Source organism: Phaseolus vulgaris, chromosome 11, assembly GCF_051622355.1.
Source record: "Phaseolus vulgaris cultivar YP4 chromosome 11, ASM5162235v1, whole genome shotgun sequence".
Lineage (NCBI taxonomy): Eukaryota > Viridiplantae > Streptophyta > Magnoliopsida > Fabales > Fabaceae > Phaseolus > Phaseolus vulgaris.
In genome coordinates, this window is record NC_143508.1 from 36,878,281 (window position 1) to 36,895,790 (window position 17,510).

General features: G+C 33.6%; 1 protein-coding gene and 1 pseudogene across 1 annotated transcript; one reads left to right on the forward strand and one right to left on the reverse strand.

The window, feature by feature from the left end:
* Positions 1 to 8,093: 8,093 nt before the first annotated feature.
* On the forward strand, positions 8,094 to 8,199 carry LOC137811521 (small nucleolar RNA R71; annotated as a pseudogene).
* Positions 8,200 to 14,144: 5,945 nt separating this feature from the next.
* On the reverse strand, positions 14,145 to 16,935 carry LOC137806419 (PKS-NRPS hybrid synthetase cheA-like). Its single transcript, XM_068606539.2, has 4 exons — positions 16,913 to 16,935; positions 16,438 to 16,534; positions 14,253 to 16,358; positions 14,145 to 14,156 (listed from the first exon to the last, which is right to left on the reverse strand). The coding sequence occupies exons 1-4, from the start codon at positions 16,933 to 16,935 to the stop codon at positions 14,145 to 14,147; spliced, it is 2,238 nt and encodes a 745-aa protein (XP_068462640.2).
* Positions 16,936 to 17,510: the final 575 nt, after the last annotated feature.

Sequence of the window (17,510 nt, forward strand, 5' to 3'; positions counted from 1 at the left end):
TCTAGCTTTGAAAAGTTTGCGAAAACCCCTTTAAACCATTCACCCCCCCTATAGTTTAAAGCCATCTTTTCTAACAGCTGTTGCTAGGACCATTATTTATCTCTGATCTGCACTCCAATTCACCGTTGTTTTCACACTTTGTTTTATGATTTTCTTGCTAAAAAGCTGATGCAGAAAACTTGTTGCTGACTGTTTTTCATACCTGGATTTCTTGTTGTTATGTATGCCTTATATATGCATATTTTCTATTTTGCAGGATCTATCAAATTCAAAAAGGACAACTCAAGCAAACCAAGGATTTGTCTTCATCAAATAGGGGGAGATTGTTGAACAAGGTGTTTTGATGTCTCCAAATCCAAGTGAAATGCATGAAGATGGTTGTTGTTGGTTGTGTGTGTCTATAGTAGTTGAATTTGTTAATCTAATCAAGTTGATGATCCAAGGTTGTTTGATTTTAATCCTTTAGAAAAAGATGTGTTTTCAAAGGAAAGATAAAAATCAATCTCTTGAAATTTCGATTGAATCAGTTGTTTGTGGTTTTTAAAATAGTATTGAAAAGCTTGACTTTGTTGTCAAGCTAATTCAATCGTTTGTTTTGTGTTTTCAATCGGTTGATTTTATGATATCCTTAACAGAATTCTGTTAAGATTTACCAAACTGTCTTTAATGATCCTAACTACCTTTGACTCATTAATTAAATGTTTTTAACCACTTGATTGGTCTATATAAAAGTTTTTTTACGCTTCTAATAATCTTGAACTAAGAAAATGAGCTTTATCAAAGAAAGTTTTCAAGATTTCAAAGTGCTTTGGATCATTTTATAAGAGTGGAATAGGATTGTATTGTATTCATCTTTGCTTTAATCTGATTGTATCTAGGTGTACTCATTCATCTCTCTCTTGACTACTGTATTTCTGTGAGAATTGTTGGTGTGCATATTCAAAGGTTGTTCTGACCTGTGGTGTTTTTTTCCAAAGGTGGTGTGTGTTCAGGAATGGTTCAAGATCACCACTTTGGTGTGTTGTGTGTAATCAAGGTTTTTGATTACTTAGTGATTCTCAGTGGTTGCTGAGGACTGGATGTAGCTCTTGGTAAATAGTGAACTGGTATAAACTCTCCGTGTTAATCTCTTTATCCTTTCTCTCTTTTAAAACTATTTTAGCTTTGTTTTTAACACTGTTATAAACAACTGATTGTTTTGCAAAAATAACCGGTTGATTTTCTACAATCACATTAAAACAGTTTTGAAATTGCCTGAACTGATTTCTAATTCATTAATTCCTCATTAGCTTTCAATCTAACTTCAATATTTGCGAAAATTTTTCTTAAACAATTCACCCCCCCTCCTTGTTTAAAGCCTATAATTCTAACAAATATAATCTCAACAGCCAGAATATAATTCAACAGTAACAATATTCGATTAACGTGTACCTATTATTTTCGAGTACCAACATTCTTAACCATTTTTACTTGCATTTAATAATGTGCTTCAACTAATTCAATTATTTCGTCTATTGTTTTTAATTATCTTTTCCACGTAGACTTACTAAAAACCTGAACCGTCCTCTCAATGAATTATTGTGCCCATCTCTGGCCCAGGCCGAGCTGAGCATGACTTATTCAACCGAGCTGACCATACGTAAATTTTTGGGTCGAGATTCGAGCACTCCTGTTCAGTACAAGATTGATTTTTTCAGGGCCATTTGCGTAATTAAAGATCTCACTTTCCTAGTGGGAAATTCATCTAAAAGCTTTATGAGGAATGATATGTGTGCTTAAGTGCTTTGATATTAATATTTGTAGTGGTAAAGTTTTTCATCCTCTTCCTGTTAGATGAAAGTTTCCTTCACTAGGTTGGGTTAAAATTAACATTGATGGCGCTGCTAGGGGTTATCCTAGTCTTGCTGCTTGTGGTGATATTTTTTCTTGGGAGTATGGGGGAGTTTATTGGTGGTTTCTCTGCTTTCCTTGATGTTCAGACTGCTTTGGTTGCTAAGTTTAATGGATTTATACGTGCTATTGAAGAAGCTCAAAAGATGGGTCTTACTAGTTTATGGCTTCAATGTGATTCTTCCTTAGTTTGTGTTGCATTTACTGCTAGGACTAATGTTCTTTGTATGTTTCATAATAGGTGGAACACTTGTCTTAATTATTATGGGAAAATCAAGTTTAGGGTTTCTCACATTTTTCGTGAAGGGAATGCATGTGCTGACAAGCTTGCTAACTTATGATTTATTCATAGAGAACAATTTCATTGGTAAAATAGGCTTTCATCTAGTCTTTTTTTAGAATTATTTATTAATATGTGTAGACTACCTATGTATCACTTTTGTTAATATATAGATTTTGTCTAGGACCCCATAATTACTTTTATTTCCTTTCTTTCTTTCTTTTAATAATACTTTTTTCATGTGGTGGAAAATGATTGTTGGTACTTGAGGTGTTACCCTAGCTGAGATGTCAAGTTTCATCGTGATGCCTAACATAAGAGCTTTTATAAAAAAAAAAAAAACAAAAGAGTGGAAAAAACTGCTTAAGAACTATTCTTCAATATCATTCCAATTATTTAAGTTGTGGTTGGGGTAGGATTTAAGTCACTCCTTTACCTTGCCAGGTAGTGAGAAAGGGAATAATCTCAAGTACATTGATTCCAAGTCCTTTTCTTCAAATCCCATGGTTCCAACTAATTCATAGAATGTTGATAGATGAGTGTAAGGGTCCTCATGATTCATTCTTGTCAATTGATGGCTACTTATCAAGCTAAAAAATTTGGATTCATTTCTAATTATCTAGTTGTAGCAAGCATAGCTATGCTTGAAAATTATCTTGCTCCTTGTTGCATAGCATAGTCTCCTAAGGTTCTTCTTTGAGGATTTACAATCCTCCCTCCTTGATTATTTTTGTTGTCAGCTATGTTCTTTGGTTCGGGTGTCTGAGATTGAGAGTTGATTGTGGTTAGATCTAATCCTTCTTTTCTCTCATTAATCTTGTTTGAGCTTTCTTCTTTCTTTTCTAAAAGCTTTTCAACATCCTGCTCAAACAAGAAATCTTCTAAGAGGTCTTGCCTCTTGTTAGAATAGAAGTATGATCCTTTCGAAAGAGATAAGAATTAAACAAAAGAAACTAGAAATAAAATGAAAAGGGTTAGAGGGTCAAAAGAAGTTACAATACACTACTTCTTCAAAGTGAAAGATATAACTATTGTTAAATCAATTAATTCCCCGACAACGAAGCCAAAAAAACTTGATGGAGGCATATTTAAAATCTTTTTCTCGGCAAGCAAACTATGTCAACCATAATACAGCTGAGGGTTGTCGTATCCACAAAGAATTAAATTTTACCAAAGTTGTAATATCTTTCAAAATAAAGTGATATGATAATAAAAGTTGGTTGCATTTTTTTATCAAATAATTATAATATCCTAAGATAGTATTTAGCAAGGTTGAAACTTTGACATAATAATAAAGTAAAAGAATAGCAATGCAACATAAGTGTTGGGATTGAAATAGCTTTACATATTTCTTTTATTATTGTTGATCAAGGATGATCTTGAGTGTGTAAAGATGGAAGTAGGAATGCTTAAAGTAACCAGCTAAGCCATGTACACTTACCTATCTTTTAATGCAGGTTTTAGGTTTGCTGCAGTTTGTGGTTTTTTGTATAAGGGTTGGGACACCCCTGAAGTGTCCCTTTTAATTAAATTAATTCTTTGATGATAAAAAAAAGGATGATCTTGAGTTTTGATGTCTCCAAATCCATGAAGTTTGGTGAAAGGTTGAGTTGTTGCTTGTGTGGGTGGGTTCTGGGTAGATTAAATGTGTAATTCACTCTTTGTTTGAATCTAAAGCTGATTTGAATCAAAACCTTTTTGAAAAAAAAAAGATTGTTTTCTAAAGAAGTGGAAAAACAACCTGTTGTTTTGTTGTTTCAATCGATTGTTTGACACTTTGTGGTTTTTGAAAAGGGTTTGAAGCTGTTTGACTTTGCTGTCAAACCAATTTAATCGATTGTTTCGAGAATTCAACCGATTATTTTTTGAAAATCCATAACAAATTTCTACTAAGTTTGGTAAATCAGTTTTAAATTTTTTCTAACTATTTTGGCTCCTGGTTTAAATGATTTTAACAACCTTTGGAGTATATGATGACTTTTTACGGCAAGTGCCCCGTGTTTGTCAGAAGTAATAATTGTCCCTAAGGACGGATATCGATCCCACAAGGAACAGTGAATTATCGAGTACAATATTTGCTAAATATAACAATAGAACAATAAAAAGAGTTTGAAGTGATGATGTTGGCACTGATCAATAAGAAAACAAAGAATTAGTTGCTTCAATTGGAAAAATAGGGATTAGGTTTCATCTCTTTCACTCTCATGTATTTTGATTAGCATGTTAATATTGAGTTCTTTGATTGAAATTGATGCCCGTAGAAAATTCATTTATATCGATCTCTCGCATATAAAATCCTTAAGAATGTTTCCTAAATATCGATCCCTCGCATATTTATAAAAACAACTTAGAATCACACTCAGACGTTAATGGCAATTAACATTTCAAGTTTATCCCTAACACTCAAATATGCTAAGTATTGATGTTTAGGTCCAAATCCTAAAAATACCTCTCGGTCAAATTTAAGATTCTCAATTTGTCACGGAAAGTTAAAAGTAAAACAACAATACCAATAATCAATCGAGAACTGAATATTAATATATAAGATATCACCTCAATACATAAGAGTTTGAGCAGATTCCTCCCAATCCCAAAGGGTAGAATTAGCTACGCATACTTCTAGCACCTTCCATTCTCCCAATAGGTTACAATTCACTCTATGGTGTTTTCCTCTCAATCTGCCACACTACAGTTGAGCCTTTAGCCCTCTATTTATCCTAGTTTTCTAGGGTTAGGTTGTTTCCTGTGTCGCTTTAATGGGCTAAATGATAAAACATAAAAAAATGCTCAATCTTTCTTTGCATCTTTTTTCATTCTGGGACCTTCTATCTTTATCTTTTTAGCTCAAATCATTCATCTTTAATCCAAATCTCCAATCTTCCTTAGAAATCTGCAATTAACACCAAATTTGGGAATAAAATACTCTTATTCAAATAAAGATCATAAAAAATATAAAAAGGTATAAATTCATAAATTATGGATTATTTTATATGTAAATTAGCAATAAATCCTCATAAGTGCCTATATTTTAATATGAAATATTACTGAAATTAGGCACTTATCACTCTCCCCAACTTAGCATCTTGCTTGTCCTCAAGCAAAGTAAATGAATATATTTGAATTTAAATATCAAACAGCTTAATTCACTAAACAACAGATCAAATTAGAAACTTATGATGCTTCCAAATTCAAATATAGAAAAATATAGACACAATCAACTTCTAGGATCAAATCAAAACAAACAAATGACAATTCATCCAGGAATATCTTCTCATATGCTCACAGCTAAGTGTTTCTCTCTATTTTCACTGAATCATAACAAATCACGGTTGCTTTTCATTTCATCTTCAAATCACAAACATATTAGAAACACGAATCTTGAGGTCTTTTCCAGGGTTGTAATGAGGCTGGGCTTCCAAAAAATATTGGTTTTTCTTAGATAACAAAATACACATCTTAAAGAAGAAAAACATACCTACAATTCAGTAATAGAGAACATATATGTTATCTAATCACCACTTTCTTTCAATGTGACCTTTTTCCTCATTTTCTTTCTTTTCATGATTTTCATGAAATTTTCTCTATCTTTGTTTTCTATTTCTTTTTCTTCTTCTGTTTCTCTTTTTTTTTCTTTTCTTTTTTCAATAATAGGAAAAGGTTCTTCCTATTTTCAACTTTTTGAACTTTCACAATCAGAACCAACCATTCCCTTTTCAATATATAATGCATCTATGTTCTCCTTCCTTAGACATGCTAAAGGGTAGGAAATTATATCAATAAAGGTTAAGGTGCAATATTAACAAAAAAATTCTTGGCCCAAAGGGGATATAAAAAAAAATGGAATTCTAATATAAAGGTTGGTTTTTTGGCCCTGGCTCCTAAAATAACACAAACAAATGCCTCAATCATCTTCATGCTCTTTTATGATGCAACAAAAATAAAAATTAAGCAACCACAACTGTCAATTCATCAGTAAAACTCTCAAAACTGTTTAAGGTTCACACACTCACTTGGTTTAAATGGTCTCATTCCTTTTTGTCTTGTCATTGTCTGTCCTAATCAATCATCCTGTTAAATTTTCATGTATCATAATTTTAACTATATTTGAATAGGGATTCAATCATATTTTCTTTTCTAACATGTGTCTAATTCATGTCACTATTTAATATTTAAACACAAATTCTTTTTTCCACAATTCAAAATTAATATTCTAGTTCTTTTTTATTTGAAAAAAAATAAACTAGAAAACAAACAAATTAAAACTGAAATTTATTCAAGAAAGATAATTCAAGACTTAAAACTACCAAACTAACAAAATAGGAAATTTATTCAAAATAAGCAATAAAAACAAACTAAACAAATAAGCAAATAAACAGAAAACAAAATAACCGAAAAATAAAATAAGACAAAATTCAAATAACTGAAAAGAAAAGAGAATTAGTAAGATAAAACCATATTTTTGCTCAATCCTCTCAGTAAGCGCTCGTTTAACGTCATCTAGCTTGATGCCTGTTTATTTCAAGATGCAATATCTCTTTGATCCATCCTTTTGTACACATTATTCCCCTGCATTAAAATTTTTATGACCATAAAAAAGATTTAAAGTTACCTCTTCATCTTGAATTCTAACTTGAAGTTCTCCTTTGTCAACATCAACTATAATTCTAGCAGTCTTCATAAAGGGTCTTCCAAGTATCAAGGGAACCTCCTCATCTTCTTTCATGTCCATCATAACAAAATCCATTGGGAATGTGAATTTATCCACCTTGACGAGAACATCTTCAACCAAAACATATGGATACTTGGTTACTTGATAAGCTAACTTTAAAGTCATCTTGGTGGTTTAATCTCCAAATCACCTATTTTCTTCAGCATTGCCAAAGGAATTATATTTACGCTTGCTCCCAAATCCAATAAAGCATTGGCTACTAAGGAAGCACCTATAGACACGGGAAGGTTAAAACTCTCTGGGTCCTTGAATTTTTTAGGCAAACCTTTTTGAATAATGACATTGTATCTATCCTCCCGCTCTATATTTCTTTCTTCAATATAGCTTCTATTCTTTCGAAATCTTTCAAATGTTAAATCTTGCTTCAAATTTCCTGCAAAATAATTTTTAGGGAGCAATTTATCAAAGAATTTTCTTTCCTTTTCTATTTTTTAAGGAGAATGAGGATATGATAAATCTTTTTCAAAAACTCCTTTCTCCTTATTTTCACTTTTCTTCTTTATTTTTTCCTCCTCACTTCTCTCTTTCTCATCTCTTTTCCCCTCTGTCTCATCTTTTTCTTCTTTTTCAGCCACTACATTATTGCAATGCTCTATTGAATTGGTTTGGCTATTGACTGAAAGCTGGCCACTTTGTTCCTCCGCAATTTGTGCAATTTGTTTGGTCAGTTGTCCCATCTGGATCTCTATACTCCTAATCATGGCCATGCTATTGTCCTGCTCTCTCACAATATTGTCCTACGTGCTCACAATCTTTGTCAGGACGGCTTCAACTTTACTCATTCTTTCAAGCATGGATGGATCCTCAACTTCAGGTGAATTGTTCTGATAAAAACAGTGATCATTAGGATGAACACCTCCACAAAAATCACACCTGATTGACTGACTCTAGCTTTGAGATGAATGAACAACATATAATTGTTGGGGCAATTTAGCCATTTGGGCAGTTATTTGCTCAATCTGCTATGTCAGAATCTTATTTTTAGCCAAGAGTGCATCTTCTAACAACCCTTTATTCTAAAGATCTTGTCCATCATGTTGGGCTTTATAATCAGTTGATGTCAATGCATCAATAATTATTGTCGCTTGTTCTACATCAAGGGTCATCATTGTGCCACCAGTTGCAGCATCTAGGAGTATCTTTATGTCAGATCTGAGACCATTCAGGAATATGCTCAGTTGAGCAATATCTTCAAACCCATGATTTGGGCATTTTCTAAGCATCATTTTAAATCTTTCCCATGTCTCACAGAATGATTCATCTGCTCCTTGTCTGAACACAGAAATTTCAGACTTTGCTTTGATGTAGCGAAAGATTGTAAAAAATCTTTGCTGAATTTTTCCCTTTACATCCTTCCAGCTAGTGAGACTCTGATTTGGAAGTGATCTGAGCCAATCTTTAGCATTTCCTGCCAATGAAAAAGGAAATATAAACAATTTCAATATCAGCAGATTGAAAACCCATTGTTCCCACCAATTCATAAAATGTGTCCAAATGTGAATATGGATCCTCATGTTCCATTGCTGTGAATTGATGGGTACTGATGAGAGTGAGAAAATTGGGATTTATTTCCAAGGCCTTAGCGGTAGCAGGTATTGCGATACTAAAATAATGCCTTGGTCCTTGGTACATGACATAATCCTCAAGTGTCCTCCTATGAGGTGGTGCTTGTTCTTCTGCCATGTTGCTTTCCTCCTAAAACATATTAGTGGAGAAAAAAAAAACAGAGTACTTTTTTTCTTTAAAAAGAATAAAATAAAATAAATTCAAAATAAATTTGAAGATAAAAATAAAAACAAAATATGTAAAATAAAATAAAAATAAAACAAAAACAAAAATAAAACACTAAAATGACGTTAAGAGAAAAATAAAAAGAATATTAAAAAAAAATAATATAGATAAAATAAAAACTAAAAACAGAATAAAAGAAAACACTAAAAACAAGAAATAACGTACTTAAAAATAAAAAATAAATACTAGAAATAAAATAAAATAAAGCTAAAAAAAATAAAACTGAAAACTATAATCGTAAACTAACTAATATTCTAACTAACTTACGTAGAAATAAAAACTAAAACTAGTAATAAAATATAATTAAAACAAATAAATAACAGGTACGTAAATTTAAATAAAACTACCTAAAATAAAACTACGTAAACTAATCCTAAAAAAAACTAAAATAAAATATAATAAAACAAAACAAAATAAAATAAAAATAAACTAAAATAAATAACGTAAAGAAAAGAAAGAAAATAATATAAAAACAACTTTCTTTTTTTAAACAGCAAATCTATAATAAAATCAAATATAATTTTAATAAAATAAACAAAATCAAAATAAATCAAAAAGATTAAAATATTTATAATATTTAAAAAATTATACTTAACTGTAAAAAAAACTTGATAACTTTTTACGGCAAGTATTGTCAGAACTAATAATTATCCATAAGTATGCTGATTGATTGAAGATATTTCTATTTTTATTTTATTTTCAGCTGGTTCGTTGCTTATTGATGGAATTTTGTATGAGGGGTATGAGAGACGTATGAGGGGTATTTCCATTTTGGCTCAAGCTGTCTATGTTTTCCTTCTTCCCGATAGATGTGGGTGTACTAAATGCATATTTTTTTTGCTTCATTTTGCTGCATGCGTAATTCGGCACATCAAACACTTTTGCTGCAAGATTGCCAAATATTGCCTTCATTTTCGGTTCTCCTCTCTCCTCATTTACATGCCATTCTTGGAATAGCTAGCGCTGCCAGTTTTTCTTTTACTTGAATTTGGATCTCGTTTACAACTTAAATGTTTTTAAAAAAAAAATATTTTCATTTGTGTTCACCTTCCTCCCGTAGAATCTGAAATTATTTTTTCTTATAAAGTATGAAAAAGTAAAAATTAGTATTTTAATTGAGACTAGAACTTCCAAAGTTAAAACCAATGAGTGATTGTTGTCCGAACATTGAACTAGGATTACATAATCTAAAAGAAGAAATATATTTTGAATTGTACGATCCGTATGAGTCCCTAACTATAATATGAATTATGAGTTGTATAATCAAAAGTTATTTTCATATTTCAAAATATCTTTCGGATTGTACAACTGGATAATTTTACTCTATATTTTGGATTGTACAATCTAGAAGGTACTTCCAAATCTAAAATTACTTACTGGGATCGAAATACATATTTTAGTAACAAGGTGTTACCGATCTTACAGTCCGGTATACGCAAAAAAAAATGAATAAAAAAATAAGTGAACAGAAAACGAAAACACCACAAAATTTATCTCAACCACTAACGTTTACCACCAGCAACTACTGACCACAACAAACAACCAAGATCACTAACATATACTCATAAGGATACGGTTAGAATTAAAAAATTATGGAGGTGCAGGGAGAGGTATGGAGGTGCAAGGAGAATTTGACCATTAGCTTTAGAGGTTGTTAATAATGAGATTGGAAGGCAAGCAACTTGTAGAGACGTTTTTGTTTTTTTTCCTTTTCGCAGGCCGGATTGTTTTTTGACACAGTTAGTTATTCTTTTCACCCCGAATCTTTTAAAAGATTTGGGCCCAATCTGCTGGCTCAATAATTTTACTATTCTTCACATATGCTTTCTATATATACACCATGTTTTTTTATAGGCAATTGCTTCCTGCACCCCCACGTTTTTCTTCCTGCACCCCCACAGTCTTATGCAAAGACTAAATCGTCCTTAATAGTTTTTCAAATTCCAAAAATACCCTTCACTTAAAAAAACCCTAAAAGGTGCAGGCAACCATTCTCTTAGTGCGCAGCCGTGAGTTTCATTTTCTAGCAGCAGCCGCACCTACAAATCGCCGTCCTTACAATCTCAGACATTTTCTCTTGCTGATATAGAGTGTTTTTAATCAAGGTAAGTTAATTTCGTTGCTTTCGGATCTGCACATCCGATTTTTTTATGGATTTTTGTTTCCGTAAGTGTTTTATAGCATTCTAAATCATAGAATCCGCTTGAGTCCCGAATTTATGCCTGCGGTAAAATCCCGGATTTATAGTTCTGGGAAAGTTCCGAATTTTTTTATCCGAAAAAGTTCCAAATTTTTGAATCTGGGAACGTTTCGAAATTTTGGATCCGGGAAAGTTTTGAATTTTTGAATCCCCTCTGCTCATGAAATCCATATAAATTAGTTGAAATAATATGAATGTTAACTGGCAAAACAAATTATTAGAACTCCCTGTTTATAAATCTTTTTTAAACTTCACAATTATCATAATGTTTTCCAATGCTAAGTGCAGTACCAAAAACAGCCAAAGATCAAATCAATTTCTATTTGAGCTGAAAAGGAAATGTAACAATATTTTATGCAAAACTTCTTTGCCACCCTTCTACTGTGCAAGTTCTTACTTGTTCTCTTATTTTATGCAATATGATATGATTAAACCAAAAGTTAAGTATATAGCATGCAAAGTGTGTACTTGGAATCCAACATGGGAGATCTTTACGGGACCCACCCAAACACTAAGTTCATCTAAAGCTTGTATTTTATTTATTTTAATCCCCGGAACATACTCCATTGTCAGAATCTGCATTTGAAAAATAGTTAAATTACATAGATGAATAAGAAATACATCATAAGTAAAATGGGAAAGATGTATAACTGCAATGTTTTGTCTATGATACAGTAAATCCCAGTATATTGCAATCAATCTCCTGAAAATATTTAACTCGTGTTACATTAACAAGGATCAGACAAAGTCACATATATAATAAAAGGAAACTTGTGTTTTTATGATCTTAGATAACAATGTTTGTTTAGTAGAAATGATACAATGCTTTTTTTTATCTCTTTTAGTTTCAATAGAATTTTATATTTGTTGTTTTGTGTTTGTATTGGTTCAACATCTTGATCGTCTACATCCCACAGCCTCTGTTAGAAGAAGAAGAAGACATGTTAATGGAGATGAAGAACATGTTGAACTTGAAGAAGCTGAACCCCAAATGGAGGTGGAGGACGAAGGCGCACCTGAAGTAGAAGGTGAAGGTTATCCTGGAGGTCCACGAGATGGGACATTATTGACAAGTTATGAAGACCATGTGGCCATGCAATTATGGAATGGTGTGGTAAGTAAATATGTTGTATTATCATACTTGTTCATTGTTAATTTGATATGATTTTCGTTCATTAAATTGTATATTTTATATGATTTTGGTTGGTTAAATTAGGATCGAGGAGAGTTAAAATTGGTGTCTCATGGCCGAAAATGAATAAGATGGGTGCTCCTCATCCTCGGATACTACCTGCAGTGGAGTTGTCAGGTTTAGTTGGACTTGTTGGGGCAAGCTATGACACAATAGACAAAGGATTGTTGTGTGCCTTTGTAGAAAGGTGGCACCCAGAGACAAATTCTTTTCATCTTCCTATAGGTGAGTTGACCATCACATTGGATGATGTGTCGAATTTGTTGCACCTCCCAATTATCGGACAGTTTTACACGTACCCGAGCTTGGATACAGCTGCGGCGACCGATTTGCTTGTTGATTCACTTCGTGTAGAACGGGGAGTAGCAGTTGCTGAGACTCGCCATTGTGGGGTGGACATGTGCGTCTAAGCTGGTTGAGGGAGATGTATGAGGACGCATGTAGCAGGAGACAATGGACTGTGGCTGCACGGGCATATTTGTTACACCTAGTAGGTTGCACCATCTTTGCAGATAAGAGTGCTACATCGGTTAGTGTATCCTACTTGGGATTATTTGTAGATTTAAGGCACACCGGAGGATACTCATGGGCAGCAGCTGCTTTGACCCACATGTATGAGCAGTTGGGAGATGGTTCTTATGCAAATACTAGACAGTTAGCTGGGTATGTCACGTTATTGGCATCGTGGATATATGAGCACTTTCCGAGTATTGGGCATCGACAAGTTCGGGATGACTATGTTGAGGATGAGTCGCGGTGTATGAAATATGTGGTCGGGAGTAGGTTGTCCACACTTGCATCTGTTCGGATGCAATTAGATAGTCTTTGTATAAGTGTTGTTCAATGGATGCCCTATGAAGAGCATAGAGCGGTGCGTCCTTTTGAGTGGATTTCTTTATTTTCAGGGTACATTCGATTGAGGGCTTGTAGGCAGATGCATTTGCCTGAACGTGTACTTAGACAGTATGGATATATACAGTGTATCCCTCGTCACCCAGCCAATGGTGATCCCTCCACATCTGAGATCGACCATCGATGGTTAGATTTTAATGTTAACCTCGTACAGGGTGTCGTATTAGCAGCTGATGTTGGAACCTGTGTTCCTGCATATTTGGAATGGTTTCGGTCTATATCACATCCATATATCATTCAGATGGCTGAGGATAATCGACCTCCGGTGATTACCCCTGATGGACGACGTCAGGACGGGAATGATACTATCTCTGAGCATCCCGCAGTGGTAAGAACTTATTACTTGCTTATTTAAATAATACATTCTCAATTGCAATCAATGTAATTTGTTTATAATTGTAGGGTCTTTGTAGAAGAATAGCATCCACCTTGCAATTGATTATAGATGATGGTCATTTAACCGAGGATTCACCTGCATGGGAAGGGACACAGACAACCTTGATGCTAGCCCGATCAGCCACCGAGGACATGTCTGTGTATGTCCGCAGACGACGACACGGACGATGATGATGATCATTTTAGTTGTTGTTATGTTTTGTAATTTCGTGAATAAAGACTTAGTTTACAATTATTTCTAAATTTCTAAATTTGATGAATGAACATTTTGGTTATAAAATTAGACAATTCTTCTTCCGCATTTATAACAGTAAGAATGTTAACATATTCATTTATCAATGCAATTAAAACTATAAATGTCGCCTAATGGACATAATTTGTGTAAACATTTGCATCCGACTAGTATAATATGAACACCAAGTTTTGGCAATTGGATAACAATGAGTAGACCATAAAATATCTGTTGGTGGAATCGGGGAACCTTGTTGCAACTGAACCTGTTAAAAATTGTAAACAATGTCATTAATTATTAATTATGTTTTTCTATGATTCCTAAAGTTCATTAACAATGAAGTTGAACAAACCTGAACAAAATGATTTCTATGAACATGTCCAATACAGATGATGCGGTGATGATTAAAACCTGTTGGAGGTTGGGATCTTAATGGAAAAATAGTCAATGATTGTTTAAGAGATAAACACACAACAATCACATTATATCGATTCGCAATAACTTATCCCATATCCGGTATTGTCATCCACTTATCTGTACTTATCCGCAAACATAAGAAAATGTAACAAGTTAATCCAACTCATACACCATTTTACAATTAATAACATCATTCAAAATTTATAGAATTACCATGTGGTCAACTAGAAGTGAATTTTTCAGAAATTCATATCGTTCATCACCGCCAAACAAATCAATATATTCTTGACGCCATTGACAAAGTTCTTTATGCAAGTTCATGCGTATAATAGCCCAGAACTCCTCTCTCATACCCAATAATGCACCAACCGCACGATAACCACAATGACCGTCAGCCTTAACATCAACAATATCAACAATGTAAGGATGAATTCCCACTGGAAATTGTTGTAGCATTGGTATTGATTTGGTCAGAGGAGTCTCTGAAATAAATCCCTTGCTACATTTCAAACTAGATGAATTATCATGTTGTGAAAGAATGGCATCAACATGTTCAAAGTAAGAAGGAATTCGCTTCGTTGATCTACCAAATTTACTCTGACGCCCTTTTTGTGCACCTTTTGTTTTGACTTTCTCCGTTGGTGGACATAAAGATGTCTTACCAGCCATGTCAACCTCATTCAACCGATTCATGATGACAGCCCACTCTTGTTGGATGGACAACTCTGCTAAAGTATCATCATTTGAAATATCTAAAAAGCTTAATCGTGTCCAAATGAAATGCACTGAATGCAATGGTATGCTACCAACACCAAAGGAAGTCAATTCACAAGCACAAGGAAGGCCATGAGTAGATCTAATGGTGCACCCACAACGAGATTTATCTAAACCAACATATTCAACTCGATCACTCTCTTCTGCAATATACTGCAAGGCATATTTTGAAACGAAGCCAACCAATTTCTTATATCTTGTTACATTGAAGACATGACTCACTACATGCAAACTCTTTTCAAATGAAGATTTAATTGCATTATGTTGCAAGATGATCATCTTATTAATGGAATCCCAACAAAAGCATAAGTCCCCCATTGACGTCTCAAGGATCCTCTTTAAACTCCAATGTGCAGCCTCAACCCTGTTACTTGTCGTGTTGCCTAAGTGCATGACTTTATCCGTCCAAGCCTTAACAAACTTCTCTTTATGTGGATTTAACCAAGTACTAATCACATATTCAGTAAATATAGGCCATGGTGAACAAACAACATTAGAGGCCTCCACACGATGTTCATAGGACTCTACATTTTCACAATCAACAATTGCTCCCCAAGATTCCATCACTTGATCCCATGCCTCTTTTGGATAAACAATCATTCTACATTTTGCTTTAACATTTTTATCAATGTGAAAACGACATAACAAATTAGCAGCTTCGGGAAACACAACATTTATTGCATTCATTAAAGCAATATCTCTATCACTAACCACAACCTTTGGGTATGAATCAACTCTCAAAAACAAACCTTTTAGCTTCTCGACGGCCCATACAAAGTTATGATGACGTTCTGATGCGAGTAACATAAATGCAGCACTAAAGGTCAATCCCGTTGAGGTTACACCAACAACTTCAAACAAGGGCATCATATACCTATTAGTTTTATACGTACTGTCCATCATCAATACAATGTTAAAGGCATTCAATAACTTCACTGAATCAAGGTGTGTCCAAAATAAATCTTGCACAACATTCGTCCCTTCTTCAAACCTAGACCAATAGATATACATATCTCGCTCAAGTAACATCATCAATTGTTGCATTTCAGTTCTATCACCTCGTACTGATCTTTTGTACATATATCGTGCATTATAAACTTGTTTTATTGTGCTGACATTTTTCTCATTATGCTCTTTCATTGTTAGCAAAATATTTCTAGGCTTCACCGAACTCTTTGTCATGTCCATAAGCATTGACTTCTCACTGCATGTGAACCTACTAGCATATGGATGATCAACCAATGTATTTGCCAATTCATGATTATGAGACCCACAAATTAATTTCAATATCCATCCTTGACCACTCTTTATTGGATACCCTCGTAATCTGAAAGGACAACCACATTTCCTAGTTCCACTCTCAGTAACCTTTAAATCCTTCTTATATTGTCTGTATTTACCACCTCTCTCACAACCTAATAATACAAATGTCTTCCTTCCTCGTTGGCCAGTTGAAGTATCCGATCTCAATATCACAATAACAAAACCAAAGTGAAATGCAACTTTTCTAACCCACTTTAGGAGCTCATCCCGAGTACGAAATATCTACAAAAGTTATCATAACAAATTATTTCATTTACTAATTAACAAACAACTTAAACATACTTTACAAACTTAACCTTACCTCATCTGTAGTGAACGCATTTATACATTCATCATCATCCCACACATCAACCCCATCATATAATTCTTGTTCAATTTCTTGACTACTGTCCATGCTTCTACAAACAAAACAAAAAAAGCTAAATCATTGCATTTCAGATCCATGAATCCATAAGTCAAAAAAATCATTCCAGATCCACCAATCCATAATTCAAAAAAACCATTCCGGATTCAGGAATCCATAACAGAAAAAAACCATTCCGGATTCAGAAATCCATAATGCAATTTAAGCTTCCGGATTCACCAATCCATAATGCAATTTAAGCTTCCGGATTCACCAATCCGTAATACAATTCAGGCTTCCGGATTCAGTAATCCGGAAAACAACAATCTATGATAATTTTACTTCCGGAACACCCCTCATCTGGAAAACACAATGTAATTAATTCTGGATTCTTAAATCCGAAATATATTACCAGATCCCGATATCCGGTAACCTCGAAATCCCTATAACCGTCATGCCTTTAAAAAAAAACTACAGTCTTACCTCTAACACCCGAACAATACTTCGGCAACGTTCTGTATTGCTCCACCTTGCTCCGAAGAATTGCAAAGACTCCCAACAGTAATTGATATTTCAGTGACGAAGATGAATTGCTACAATGCAAGTCCAGGAGAGTGCCCTTTTCAAATTATAGGTCAAGGGTACTTTAGGAATATTAAGAATTGTGGGGGTGCAGGAAGAAAAATGTGGGGGTGCAGGAGGCAAAAGCCTTTTTTTTAAAAGATTAGTCCATTTAACTGGCCCAGCTTTTGTTCTATTTGCCACTCGCATTTTTATATGGCAAATTCTTTTTACACCCAATATTTTTGAACCTGCACTCAACACAATTTTAAAATTCCAAAAATATCCTTTATACCGAAAATGAAAATCCAAAATTAAAAAATAATACTTTATATTTAGCAAAGTTTTTTTCGTTGTCTTGTCATGACCTCAGTTACGACACACTAGCTTAAGGACATAAATTTAAAATTACTTTGATAAAAAAAACATTTTCACAAGTAATCTCACAATTACTCTATTGTATTGGGTTA